At 47.3% G+C, this 14,078-nt stretch overlaps 1 protein-coding gene across 2 annotated transcripts; it reads left to right on the top strand.

Annotated features, from left to right (window-relative positions):
• The first annotated feature begins 2,660 nt into the window (after positions 1-2,660).
• Positions 2,661-13,745, top strand: RFC5 (replication factor C subunit 5). 2 transcript variants are annotated; one of them, XM_081113990.1, is made up of 11 exons: positions 2,661-2,850; positions 4,287-4,351; positions 4,606-4,742; positions 5,876-5,955; positions 6,799-6,872; positions 8,299-8,458; positions 9,118-9,199; positions 9,584-9,713; positions 10,300-10,377; positions 11,352-11,406; positions 12,613-13,745. In XM_081113990.1, the coding sequence occupies exons 1-11, from the start codon at positions 2,777-2,779 to the stop codon at positions 12,707-12,709; spliced, it is 1,032 nt and encodes a 343-aa protein (XP_080970116.1). In that variant the 5' UTR covers positions 2,661-2,776; the 3' UTR covers positions 12,710-13,745. The 2 variants fall into 2 exon arrangements, with proteins under 2 accessions (XP_080970116.1, XP_080970117.1); XM_081113991.1 differs by lacking the exon at positions 11,352-11,406 and having other exon boundaries at positions 2,674-2,850; positions 12,613-13,460.
• The last annotated feature ends 333 nt before the right edge of the window (positions 13,746-14,078 follow it).

Genomic DNA, 14,078 nt, shown 5'->3' with positions numbered 1-14,078 from the left:
TGACATTCAGTAGGACACCTTCGTTTTCCCAGAATATGCATGTGAGTACCCCTTTCTTTTTCTTAGAAAGTGGAGTCATGGAGAGCTCAAGGACGGAGAAGTAGTAGAGTGTTCGGCAGTGATTGTCAAATTTGATCACACCAGAATCCCCCGGAGGGCTAGTTATAACACAGGTGGCTGGGCCCCCCTCAGAGCTTGAGGTTCAAGGGGTTTGGGGTGGGGAGAAGAATAATGAACATTTCTAACAAGTTCCCAGGGGACAGCTGCTGTGCTGCTGGTCCAAGGACCACACTAGTATAGTGGCGAAGGCTTAGGCTATAGAATCACGCTACCTGGTAAGATCCAGTTCTGCCCTGACACCTCGTCAGAACATGGGCAAGTTACCATTTGTGAAATGGGGCTGATATCAGTTTGGGCTTATCATAGCCATCAAGTGAGTATAATAAACAGGAAGCACTTAGAACTATGTCTGGCCTATAGTAACTGCTTAATAAATTTTAGCTATTACCACTCATTCATTCATTGAACAATTATTAATTAAGTGCTTCCTCTGAGCCAGGCACTGTTCCTGGCACCAGGAGTACAGGGGTGAATAAGCTCAAAGCCTAGCTTCCCAATGAGCTTGCAATCCATGTGGAGGCACACAATAACCTTGCAAATACATATGTCACCCAGAAGAATGCTGTGCTCCCAGCGTACTGGACAGCAGGTGCACACAGAGTTTCATGAGAACTTGATCCAGTCTTGTTCGCATCTTCCAGTTCAAGGAAGTGGCGGCCTCATGTTTCTAATGCAAAGGCCCCTTAGCAAGATGGCTCTCACCATGGTGTCTGAATGGGCCCAGGCTATGGCATTTGACCAGGGTTCGCCACAGAAATAGAACCAATAGAAAAATAAAATATATATACATCCACGTGTAATTTATATTTATGTTTATTTACGCAGATTTAAAAATATGTTTCTATATTCTATATTATACAATAAATATACATTATTACTATATAACATTATATATTAATAACCTAGTTATATAAGAAATATTTTAAATATTTTTATAGATAGTTATTTATACATTCTAGAAATTGGCTCATGTGATTATGGAGGCCAAGAAATCCCACACTCTGCCATCTGTAAGCTGAAGACCCGGGGAAGCTGGAGGTATAACAGTCTGATTCCAAAGGCCTGAGAATCAAGAGCATAGATGTCCCAGGGCAGAAGAGGATGGATGTCCCAGCTCAAAAAAGAGAGCAAATTCACCCTGCCTCTGCCTTTTGTTCACGGCAGCCCCTCCACAGATTAGATGATGCCCAGTCACATTGGTTCAGAAGATCTCCTTTAAAAATGAACCCTCACAGGCATAGCCACACCAGCCAATACCTTAGGTTTTGTTTGAGAGGGAACATTCAAAACGAGAACAGGAGGAGTGGAGAGTGTTAGAAGCAAAGAGAAGCACTGGATGCTTTCTCGATGTTGTTGCATTTACTCCTCAGAATCACTGGGGGGTAGAGATTGTGGGGGGAGGGGGAAGCAACCTGCCCTAAGCTAAGTGCGGAAGTGGCATGCTAATGACCTGGACAACTATATCAGCATGCTAATGGCCTGGCAGCAAGCAGGGCGGAGGGCCACTGTCCTACCACAAGCCACCGCTGGCCCCTTCTTCTGAAGCCCCAGGCAGGCGCAAGGGTGAAGCCCTAACTGCAGCCATGTATTCGCCCACTGTCCCTCTACTCTGTTCCCAAAGCAAGTGACAGAGATGTAATAAGATGCAAGGAGCAGCTACAGCTACTTCTGAGCCAGACACTATGACCCCAGGCCAGCCTCATCTCCCATATTGTCTTCCTCAACATGTAAATAAATAAATAAATAAATAAAAACCTTTATTAAGGATGTAAAGACACTCATTGCTGGGAAATACAGCCCAGTAAATCCGAAGAAAATAAAAGTGGTCCATAATCCCCTTACCACGAAGGTAAGGTGGGGGGTGGGGGGGAGAGGAGGCGAGGAGGATCACTAAAATTTTGTTAGCAATTCCCCTCTTATCTTCAAATCATAGGGAGCCTGTCCTCCATGCCTATTAACTGGCCCGGTCCAGTTACACATGTTAACATAACCGGAAGGTCTTTTTTTTGTTTGTTTTGTTTTCACTCTGGACTTGTTTGTGGAGGTTGGGTCTCTGCATTTTGCTGGGTGAGGGGCATGGATTTGGGACACAGTGAAAGTGTGTGTGTTTGGAGTTGCTTTTCCCTTCGTCGTACTCACCTCTCAGCTTTGGGGCCAAAAGGTTTTCCCAGGCTCTTTTCAGATGGCATCTCTAGTCAAGAGCTGGCGTGTCATGTGGGATGTTTTTCCTCCGGATTGTATAGCGCTGGCGGCTTTCTGTTCCTTTGAACGGCAAGCGTTCGGACTTGGGCGCTGCCTGGACGGGGCGTCGCCCGGGAGACTTTAATTTGCAATGACGACTGGCAGTTGCAGGGGCGGCCTTGCCTCTCCTGCGGCCCCGCTCACTGGGCTCAGGGAGGTTCCCAGCAACGCGGAGAGGGCAGTGCAAGGGAGGTGGAGGACCCGCGCTTCGCGGTAACTAGGCAACAGGCGCCTTAGCAACAGAGAGGGGGCGGGACCTAGAGAGGAAGTCGGAAGCAGCGGCTGAATCTCGCGAGAGCTGCTTTTGCGCGCGAACTGTGAGTGCGAGGGTCCCGGGATTAGACCTGGGCTGGGCTCCGTGCTGACCCCCGGGTGCGCGCCGACTCCAGCGGACCGGACGCCTTCATCGGCCGCCATGGAAGCGTCAGCGCACCCGCTCCAGCAGCCGCAGCCGCAGCCCTCGGCGTCCAAGATCAGGAACCTGCCCTGGTAGGAGGAGGCCTGGCTGCCGCGGGGAAGGGGGTCGCCTCTCGGAGAGGCGGGGGGCCGGGTGCCCGCGGGACTTCACCCCTGCGGCCGGGACCTGCGGCCGGGTTCGTCTCGACCTCCCCCAGCTCCCCCAGCCCCCTCGGTTCTTAGGACCTTTGCCGGGGCTTTTGTGCCTGGGTGACAGCACGGGGATTCGATCCCGCGTCTGGACGGTGCATCGGCCACTGTGCCAACATGTCCGGTGCGATTACTGGTCAAATTCTCAGCTAAAATAATAATCACACTCTCTAGTTCACTTGTCTTTAAATGGTCTTCTGTTAGATCGGCAGGAACCCGAGTAGCTGTTGGATCTTTACTAAGATCCTCGGAGGTAGGTGTTCCTTATTCCAATTTTACGGTTGGAGACATACAGCCCAAAGGTTCAGTGACTTGCATTAGATCCAGAGCTAGAAAATGGGTTTCGATTTGAACCCAAGCGGTCTGCATTCAGACTTGTACTCACAACTCTGTCCTAATGATGTTTTAAAGACCACAGGGATTTGGCTTAATTTCAGCAAATTCCAAGTTGTTCTCGTCTAATAATAACTTGTTTGTTTATATCGTTGTAAAAATTGTAACTTACAATTTATAGGTGAAAGCATTCTAAAGTGCACAATTCGGTGCCATTGAGTACATTTAGAATGTGGTGCAGCCATCGCACTATCTAGTTATTCATCACCCCAGATGGGAACCACATACCCATTGGCAGTCGCTCCTCATCTCTCCCTCTCTTAGCCCCCGACAAACATGACTCTGCTTTCTCTCTCTGTGAATTTGCCTTTTCTGGATATTTCCTATAAATACAATCAATATGTGGGCCTTTGTGACTGTCTTCTTTTCATTTACCGTGTTTTCAAGGTTCATCCATGTTGTTGTGTGTAACACCATTTCTTTTTATGGCTGAATAATATTCCCTTGTTTGGATACACCACCATTTATCTGTTTCTATGTATTGGGTGTGAGTTCAATTTTGAGTTCACCTTGAAATCATAGGTGCCCATCCATGCTGAGGGTAAAGGCAGACTGCTGGAGAGGTGAAATTAGTTTATCAACCTCAGCATGACTGACATTTTGGGCCAGATACTTGATCGGGCGGGGGGGGGGGGGGCGGGGGGAGGGTGGGAATGGGGGTTGTCCTGGGCATTATAGGATCTTTAGCAACATTCCTGGGGCCTACCCACTAGGTGCCAGTAGCAACCTCCACCCAGCTGTGACAGCTGAAAATGCCTTCAGGTCTGGCCAAATGTTACCTGGTTGAGAACCACGGGTCTTGTATTCAAACATAAAGGGTTTTGTTTCTCTTCCTCTTTTAGTTAAGATATGAAAGGATTCTTTTGTGCATAACAACATGTTCTTGCATTTACGTGTGGTGTAATCCATGCTAAATTGTATTTCAGGGTTGAAAAATACCGGCCACAGACACTGAGCGATCTCATTTCTCATCAGGACATTTTGAGTACCAGTAAGCATCCATGTTATCCTAGTTGAAGGACCTGTGTCACTTTCTTGGGGGTGTTGTCTCTGCTGAGTAATCACTTTGAAGAGTCTCGTTGAGCTTTATGGAAGGTTCTGTAAGCGTGGAGTCCTTCAGATCTTTTATTCCTGCATCTGCCTCCGATTTACACATGGGGTTGCCGTGCATTCAGCCCAACCCGAGGGCCCACAGTGAATGAGGCTCTCAGAAACTGATGGAGTCTCTTTCTTCCTAACCCTCAGTTCAGAAATTCATCAGTGAAGATCGATTGCCACACCTGCTTCTCTATGGGCCTCCGGGGACAGGAAAGACATCCACCATCCTGGCCTGTGCTAAACAGCTGTACAAAGATAAAGAATTTGGCTCCATGGTCTTGGAGGTAAATGGGGTTATTCTTCCTTGATAAAGGACTCCAGTCTCTTTGAGTTCTACTTTTGTTTTAGTTCACAAGTAAGTTGTCCTGCTGGTTGGGAAAGAAGCAGACATAAGATAGGTCAACTCACTTTTTTCTATAATTGACGTTTTGGTCTGGATTGGCATTCGCTAGAAGGCAGTTGTAGGGCTAGGTACCTTCCTTGTGTGGCCAGCTTGTCCCCAACACGCCGTAGTCACGCAGATGCTGGCTGCCTCCATGTGCCCTCCAGACGGCTTCTCCACGTTGCTGCAATGGTTCTTGTCCGGAAAGCTGAGTTGCACTAACTACAAGCTCCCTTACCCTCTGGCTCCTGGTTAGGTTTGGCCAATAGGGACCCTGGCAGGAGTGGGGGAGGGGAGGAGAACAATGCTTAGTCCTGCCTGGGAGCCGCCACGGGCTGACAACATCCCCCTCTACGGGGCATATCGCACTGCCTTCTCAGGTGGCCTCACCACTGCCCCACCAACCCCTTAAGACCTGGGGGTGGTAATGGGCCCCAGTAGTCCTTGACCTACTGCTTAGCCCTTGTGGTTTCCCCTCACCCCACCAATACCTTTTAACATATTTCTTCATGTAATTCTCTTCAAAGCACTGTGTGTGAGTATGCCATATCTTTACTGCTGGGACTCGACTAATACACTTAGATTACAAAATTGTAAATATTGTTGATTGCAAGAAAAACATTTTTTTTGTTCGAGATCTTAGAACCTTGCTGCCACACATGTTCTTACCTCAGTGTGTTAGACACTTGGTAACTCCTGGGTTGCTCTAGGTTGTGGTAGCTAACATTAGCCTCATTCTGCTCGGGTCAGAGGTCACCGAGACCAGGCCACTGAGTTATTCCTCCAGAGTTTGCCAGTGATCGTCCTCAGAAGGGGAGAGGAAAGTCTGTCTTTTGCCTTTCAGACTGAATGACCTAGTGAGCAAGGAGTTTAAATACAAATGTGATCTCGTTTTTTGAATAGTGATTATCTCTTAGCTGTCATTAGACTTGGAGACCTAGCTTGCTGAGCTAGAATGATGAAAAGGTAAATTAATTCGTAAATAGTCCATCAACATGTTTTTTATTTATTCTGGTTTTTCTCTTCCACACTTAGCTGAATGCTTCAGACGACAGAGGAATAGACATCGTTCGGGGACCAATCCTGAGCTTTGCTAGCACAAGGACAATATTTAAGTAAGAAGTATTTGCATAATTTCTCTCCCCCGAGATTTTGATCAGTGAGACTATACAGCTTAATTTTTTTTAGCCTCCCCTTTGCCAGTTTATAACGGCCAGGGGAAATGACTCTGTCAAAAGCAGCCATGAAAAAGAGATCTAGTCCAGGGATGGTGGTAAAAAAAAAAAAAAAAAAAAAAAAGTTGCAAATATTGAAATAAAATGTTATCTAAGTCTGTATTAGCCAGTTCTTGGGGGAAGCATTACCTTCATTTTATTAGTTAACTGAGGACCGATTCCATTTTAAGCCTGGATGAGCTAGTTTGAATTTAGATAAAAATGAATTGAGATCAGGATGAATAACTAGGATGGTAGCTAAAATAAAGAAGATAAAAAGACAGGCATGGGTGAAGGAGGTAGGGAGAAAAAGCACTAGAGTAATAACATTAGACCTCAGTTCCCTTTAAGAGTTGAAGGTACCCTGACTGGTTTGGCTCAGTGGATAGAGCGTCGGCCTGCGGACTGAAGGGTCCCAGGTTCGATTCCAGTCAAGGGCATGTACCTTGGTTGCGGGCACATCCCCAGTAGCGGGTGTGCAGGAGGCGGCTGATTGATGTTTCTCTCTCATCGATGTTTCTAACTCTCTATTCCTCTTCCTTCCTCTCTGTAAAAAATCAATTAAAAAAAAAAGAGTTGAAGGAGTGATGGGGGCATTTCCTCTGTGACCACAGATGTCAGCTTTGGCCAGAGTTCTGGGAGAAATGGGCTGAACAGGGCCTGATGGCCCATGTGAAGATGTAGGTCTGGGTCTGAAGCTGAAGTGAGATTGAAATCTTTACGTGGTGCCGTTTGTTTTCCTAGGAAAGGCTTTAAGCTGGTGATCCTGGATGAGGCGGATGCCATGACTCAGGACGCCCAGAATGCCTTGAGGAGAGGTAAGAGGAGCTGCTGAGTACAGCGTGTTGGCTGATGAGCACATGGGAGAATTGGGAACTCTGGACATGAGATACGATGTGGATTATTTCCACCTTCATTCCTTTCTGACCCAGAGGAATGTCTGTTTACCTTTCTCCCTGTATGCCACCTGATGATCTAGGCAAAATATCTCCATTTCGGGGGTTTCCCCTTTCCACAGCTTAAAGACACAAGCCCTGTTGGGATTCGTGGTGTCTCATTCTCCTTTTCAGCTGGCTTCAATTTCAGGATTGGGAATTTTGTATCATTTGATGGAAGGTTATGGAAAGTCTTTCATCCCTAAACTGCTGGATGGACATTCTGTTGTTGGTACCCTTAGATATGAAATAGCCAGGAAAATTCCAGAAATTTAGTCACACTCAGAAAGCCGACATTACTTCGCTCCTTGCCAAGGAAATGATTTGGCAGGAAAGGGAGAGCATCCTGTGGTTTGTCTGTCTGAAGGGGCCCAGGGCAGTTCATTTCTTTGAAAGGACATTGGTCATCTCATTAAGATTCAGAGGTAATCAGCTCAAAGGAAAGGCTGATCTTTAGGCGTCCGGGGTGGGGGTGGGGGGTGGGGGATGGGGGGAGGAGAGGCTGAGGAGAAGGAGGAAGCCAGAGCTGGTCCTGGAGCTTTGGCAGGCTTTCTCTGGCATCTTCTTCTGCAGAGTGACTGTCAATCTGGCAGATCCCTGTGCAGAAACATTGGGTACCGACCCAGTGAAGCTGGTGTCTAAGCATCTCTGAGTTCAGGTTATTCTCTCATCAGTGCTATGCTCTAAGCCAGGGGTCCTCAAACTTTTTAAACAGGGGGCCAGTTCACTGTCCCTCAGACCGTTGGAGGACCGGACTATAGTTTAAAAAAAAACTATGAACAAATTCCTATGCACACTGCACATATCTTATTTTGAAGTAAAAAAACAAAATGGGAGCAAATACAATATTTGTATTTGCATGTGGCCCGCGGACCGTAGTTTGAGGACCCCTGGTCTAAGGCTTTGAGACAAGGTCCACTGGAAAGTCCGCAAAAAGCCACCCCCTCCCCACCTTGTAGAGGGTGGAGCATCAGCCTGCCAAACAGAATTGAATCCAAAGGGCAGGAACACTGGGTTTCGTGTCTTATGGATGGGATGGCAAGGGCACGGGAATCCTGGTGCATCTTAAAGAAGCGTTTCATAAGGCCTGTGGGGGGACATGTCGGTCAGATTTTGGAAAGAGAGGGGGTGATTTCCAGTCCTGACCCCCCCCAGTGACACCCTCTCTTGTTCCTGTAGCATCATTTGTTTGCATTCTTGAATTCTTGTTACATTCCTGTTCCTTGCACCGTTCACGTGACCATTCAGTATTTCTGGGTCCTTGGAAGAATCAGAATGGACATGAGGGGGTTTTCTTTTCCTTTGCCAGTGATCGAGAAATTCACTGAAAATACCAGATTTTGCCTCATCTGTAACTATCTGTCAAAGATCATCCCCGCTTTGCAGTCCCGGTGTACAAGGTTCCGATTCGGCCCCCTGACCCCTGAACTCATGGTCCCCCGCCTGGAACATGTCATAGAAGAAGAGAAGTAAGTATATGGGGAAGCAGGAAAGGTGGGGTCTCGGGAACCGAGTGTGGGGCGAGTGGTATTTGTCAAGGACTTAGCCGAGCGCCCAGCTGCAGGGCCGTTAGCGGCATGTCCGGGGCATTGTGGGGAGTCATTTGGTTCTTCTGCCTCCATCCCCCTCCCTGGAAATGGTCCCAGTTCCCTCCTCTTCTTTTATCGTTGGGAACTGCACGCTGCCAAGTCCCTGCTGCCGAGATGCCTCTCGCCTTTTTTGACTGGAAGGGAAGGTCCTGGGATAATACATTCCGTGTAATCAGATGCTGAGCAAGAAACCAAGCTGCACTGCTGCTTATTTGAAGGTGCTGTGACTCTGATCACACCTCTCCAGCGCTCTTTCCTCCCAGGAAGCACGATTCAGAGCCAGCTGCTCAACACAGCGCTGCTTGGTCCTACCTGAGGGTCATTCTAGTCTTTGAGTGGGCTGTGACTGCCAACGTGAAGCCGCCGCCCCTGAATACCAGAGTGAATTCTAGATCCTGTAGATCGGAAGAGCGGTTAACTCCGTCCTCCCCTTTTTTTCTTTCATTGTTTCCAAATCTTAAATCATTTCAGGCCATCTTGTTCCCTGGGGGAATGCCTGGGCTCTCAGGGCCTCTCATCTCCTGCCTGTTTCCTTTCAGAGTTGATGTAAGTGAAGATGGAATGAAAGCGCTTATAACTCTTTCCAGTGGAGATATGCGACGGGCTCTGAACATTTTGCAGGTACAGTGCTACTCGTAGCAAATCTCACGTTGTGGCTTCAGAATAGTTTTTCAAAAAATACATCAGCAATAGTACAGCCACTGTGAATGCAGAAATCTAGAACTGGGAAGACCTTGACCCCCTAACGTGTCTCGATCTCCCCACCCTTTGTGTTTTGATTAATTGAAAGAGCAATTTGTTGCAAACACGGGGGAGATAGGGAAGGATGCTGCAGCTGTAACAGCAGCAGCCTCCGCCGTGAGGCCACCTTCTCCAGTGTAAGTGAATGCAGATGCCCGCTCTCCTGTGCCCGGTGCTATTGCTGCCTCAGCAGTTTCCGCCCGACCTGCCTGCAGCTTGGCGGTGGCTGTCACAGCCGCCGTGACTCTCCCCCTGTCTGCGCAGAGCACCAGCATGGCCTTTGGCAAGGTGACTGAGGAGACAGTCTACACCTGCACAGGGCACCCACTCAAGTCAGACATCGCCAACATCCTGGACTGGATGTTGAATCAAGACTTCACCACGGCCTACAGAAGTATCCTTTCTCACGTCCTGCCAATAGCACTTTCCGTTCCCAAGGCCTGAACTTGACCTCAGAGCTACAGCCAGCACCTCCCCACTCTGGCAAGAAAGTTAGCTGTGTGAGACTCTGCTCAGCTTGTAAGATGTAGGAGTAAGATGGCTGTGGGTGGAGTGGATACGTGTCTGATGCCCCGAGTTCTTCCTGAAGGACTCTGACCTGGGTACCCGGAAGCCACCCGACCCCCAGATTGAGAGATGCGGCTGGACCGTGGTGGGCGCTGCAGTCGTTTCCAAGGAGCCAGTTAATCTTGTCTCGCTGAAAGTAAAAGCTGGCTGTCGTGATATGAAGCCACCTGGGAGTGCATTTGGTTCTGTTCTCTATAGACAGCTGCCTCCACTGCATCCTTTAGAAAGCCCTTAGTGAAGAGGGAAATGAGAAAAGGATTGGGGTTCATGTGCAGTTTCACATCGAAACCAACAACTGTACCGAGATTAGAAGCTCTGCTTTCTAAAGTCGCTCACGAAGGTTTGGATTCAAAATTACCCGCAGCACATTTGTTCTGGAACTTTCCCCCGTTGCCTTAACTGCTCCTCTCTAGATATCATGGAGCTGAAGACGCTGAAGGGGTTGGCATTGCATGACATCCTGACGGAGATCCACCTGTTTGTGCATAGAGGTAACACATCATTCTCCAGTGGAGACGCCGCCAGAAGGGGGCGTGCTTTATGGTTAAGGGTGATTAGAGAGGGAACACGAGGCTTCATTTTTGAAGCAAAGAAACAGGAATGAAGAATTATAAACCGAACCCCTCATTTTTAGTTTTGTCGTTACTTAAAACTTCATTCCGAAAACACTCTGAACCCCTAGAGCTGCTGGGGAGAGTGCTGTTTTGCAGCAGTAAGTAGTATGTTGTAATTCACATTTCTAAACATTTTCCCCAGAAGGAGGGAGAAGGAAGATCTGTTTTCATGTAAACCAGAACAGTCTTAACTAAACCCTCTTAAGTTCCACACTAGGTTGTGTCTTCTCTACAGAGACTCGGTTCCCAACCTGGGTTCTCCGCATAGGAATCCCCCCAGGCCAACCCGTTGGCCTTTGCAGGGGAACCAGGTGACCGGTTGTGCAGCCTTTTGGATCAGCTTTCCTCCACAGCAGCCAGCTGCACAGGTGGTCGGGTCCGTGAATGTCCATAAATGTTGCTTCTACCGGCACCTTCACGGGCCTCTTTCTGGCTGGCTGGCATGTTAACTTCTGCCCAAGAACATGGTTGGCTCAAGCCCAGCTTTGTGCTTTGTGAAAACTGAGCATAAATTGACTTTAAAAAAATCAATAGTTTATGTTTGTTTTTAAAATTGGGAGAGGAAGTGAGACCAGCTTTTACGTTAACTTACAAAGCAGCCCAGTTGCTAAAAGAGCAACTTGGAGACTCTTCCGTGTCCTTCTGGTCACTCTGCAATCTAATGGGCGGGGCGGGGGCGGGGCTAACGGTGAAGACACAAGATGGAGGGATGAAAACCTAACTGCTGCTTCCTTAGAGGTGTATCTAGTGATCTGAGGCCACAAGAAAAGTGTTAACCAGCTGATCTTTAAACAAACACCTGTCTTCTAAGGAATGACAGGCTCATCCATTTGATTGTGCTTTCCCCCCAGTTGACTTCCCATCTTCAGTTCGAATACACTTATTAACCAAAATGGCAGAAATTGAGTGAGTATTCACTTCCCAATTTTAATTCTTTTCCTTCTTTTTCCCCTGTGGTGGTTTGTTTCTATTTGCTTGGCTCCAAATTTTTTGTCTAAATCCTTCCTGTACAAGTCTGATCCAGTTTTTGGTGGGATTACTGAATGAACGATGGGGAAGGGTGTGAGGTGCTTATTCTAAGAACATGAATAAACACAAGGACAGGTCTGACTCGGGTACATATTTGAGATAAAGACCTCGAAGGCTTGGTCTGCATTGGTTCTGTTAATGCTCCAGTGCAGACCTCCAGCTGTGAAGGCCTTCTGCATACACGGCCTACTGGGGGGAGTAAACAAACTCGATTTTCCACTTTGCCTGGTTCAGTGAGCAGTTATTAGCCCCCAGGGAAGCTGCTGCTGTCATTTAAATAGACAAAAGCATTGGTTTCAAAATCAGACTGTTAGCGTAGGCCAACTCTAATCTGCCCTCATTGGCTTGCGGATGCACAAATTAGTTGACTTATCACTACTTGTGAATATGATCTTGCTTTCAATGGCTTAACTGCTTAAAAGGTGACAAGACGAGCCCTAGCTGGTTTGGCTCAGTGGATAGAGCGTTGGCCTGCGGACTAAAGGGTCCCAGGTTCATTTCTGGCCAAGGGCACATGCCTGGATTGCAGGCTCCATCCCCCCCGCCCTCCAGGAGGCAGCCAATCAATGATTCTCATCATTGATGTTTCTATCTCTCTAGCTCTCTCCCTTCTTCTCTGAAATCAATAAAAAAATATATTTTTACAAATATATAAAAAAATAAAAGGTGGCAAGATGAAATGGCAGCATCCTGCTTACCGACTACACCACAGAACCACAGGCGTATCAGCCACACTTCCCAGTGAAGTCAGAGGAAGGAAATCTTCATTACAACTCCCCAGTGCCATTTGTAGGTGAAGAAATAATCCTTAATCACATAAACTGCATCTCTTTATAGAGCTAGAACAAAGTTAAGTTCAGAACACTGCTGACAATTTTTTAGACTTAATTTTTCCTTCAAATTGGTGAGAAAAAATTCTGAGTGTTGAGGACAGAAGAAAATGTTAGAGGACACATACAGGGTGACATCCAGGGTCAGTTTTCATGTCCTCGCCTCCTTCAGATGTTGTCTTTGATCTTTCTTTTCTTGTCGAAGGGTTGCTGTGTGTGGTATTCTCTGCTCTGACCTTTTGATCTCATTTAGGTACAGACTGTCTGTGGGCACCAGTGAGAAGATTCAGCTGAGTTCCCTCATTGCAGCTTTTCAAGTCACCAGAGACCTGATTGTCTCGGAGGCCTAGACGCTGAGGACCATTTGCTGCAGCCGCAGGCCCAGCAGTGACTAGAGAACAGGGGATCTGGTTACGGGACGAACTGCTGCCTGCGTGAGGGTGAAGCCACAGTCACCCAGTCTTGGAAAATTCTTGTTCTAGGCATGGGTGGGCAGACATATAAAATGCCTTGTTTGTGGCTGTTTGGAGCAGAGTGGACAGAACAATTTCAGTGAACAACTGTCTTACTGCACTGCCCACTTGTGTTCTATAGGTAGAAAAAGGCAAACACCTTTATTTCAACCGTAAGGTTTTTACCCTTTTGGACTATAAGGCTTTCAAACCTAATATGGCCCATGTGTCTTCCAACTCAGGATAAACAGAACATCTCCAAAGTCACGTGTAGTCTGTGACCCTGTGTCTACTTTGAGGGTAGATGTGAACACATTTCTGGCCCAAACTATTATACTCATAAAATGGACTCAATTCTCTTCCTTTCAAAACTGGTCTTTTTATTTCTCCTCTTGAAGTAGAGGACTTACTAGCAGGTTCCTAATTGTGGGTGGACGGTAGAGAAAACTTTCATTTTTATGCCATTAGGGGCCAGAAGTTGTATAACACGTACTTACTGCAGGGGGTGGCAAGAGGGGAGGGGGCACGGGATTGAGCCTGACTCCACACCTGCCACTGGGAAGGATGGGCCTGGGTGCAGATGTGGCAGCTCGCTGCAGTAGTCCATGCTGCATTGATACCGCTCTTCAGAATGAAAATAAAGCAGCTTTCTTGTTGCTTGTGTTGCAAGTGGCTCTTCCTTAGTTATAAAGACACTGATTTATTCAACCTGCCTCTATGAAACTTTCACCTCTCATATCACAGAAGCAACTCTGGAGGCTGTTCTTCACAAGGGAGAGACGGTTTTTCCATCACTCAACAAGGGGCTCGCTCCCCAAGGACGCCAGCAGCGTTGGAAGCTAATGGCTAAGGGGGCCTCGAGGAGCCTGAGCTCCCAGACTGCACTGTTCGCGACTTTGCAAGATAACCTCACAATTAAAAACCTGCCCACTCCATTCCCAGCTGTCCGGCTATACTCACTTGTTTTACAGGTGCTTTTTTTCCCCTAATGGAAGGAATGAAACAGAAAGCCAAAAGCTTTTAACTTTTTCCTTCCATGAGTCTCTCATCTTGAAATGTTTTCTTCAGGACAAAGGCAGTAGAGGAGAGATTTCTCTCCTTTTTCAACACGTTTTATATTACACCGGCCTCTATAAAGCACCTAGTAAGAAAGCTAGATAAGATGTTGCATTTCTTTTAAAATTATTTAAAATATATTAAATTTCCCAAAGGCAGGTTATGTTTGAATGAGGTGTCTTGATTAGAGAACCACATCACTGGAGAAGAG

The sequence above is a fragment of the Myotis nattereri genome (assembly GCF_964212035.1).
Source record: "Myotis nattereri genome assembly, chromosome: 19".
In the NCBI taxonomy this organism is placed as follows: Eukaryota; Metazoa; Chordata; class Mammalia; order Chiroptera; family Vespertilionidae; genus Myotis; species Myotis nattereri.
The sequence above is the reverse complement of the archived record's forward strand: the minus strand, read 5'-3'. Positions and strand labels throughout refer to the sequence as shown.

Excerpts from the sequence above, each read along its gene's own strand:
- RFC5 (XM_081113990.1), top strand. The coding sequence starts at position 2,777 with ATGGAAGCGTCAGCGCACCCGCTCCAGCAGCCGCAGCCGCAGCCCTCG. Across the intron at positions 10,378-11,351 it reads CCACCTGTTTGTGCATAGAG|TTGACTTCCCATCTTCAGTT; the intron begins GTAACACATCAT and ends CTTTCCCCCCAG. Across the intron at positions 11,407-12,612 it reads ACCAAAATGGCAGAAATTGA|GTACAGACTGTCTGTGGGCA; the intron begins GTGAGTATTCAC and ends GATCTCATTTAG.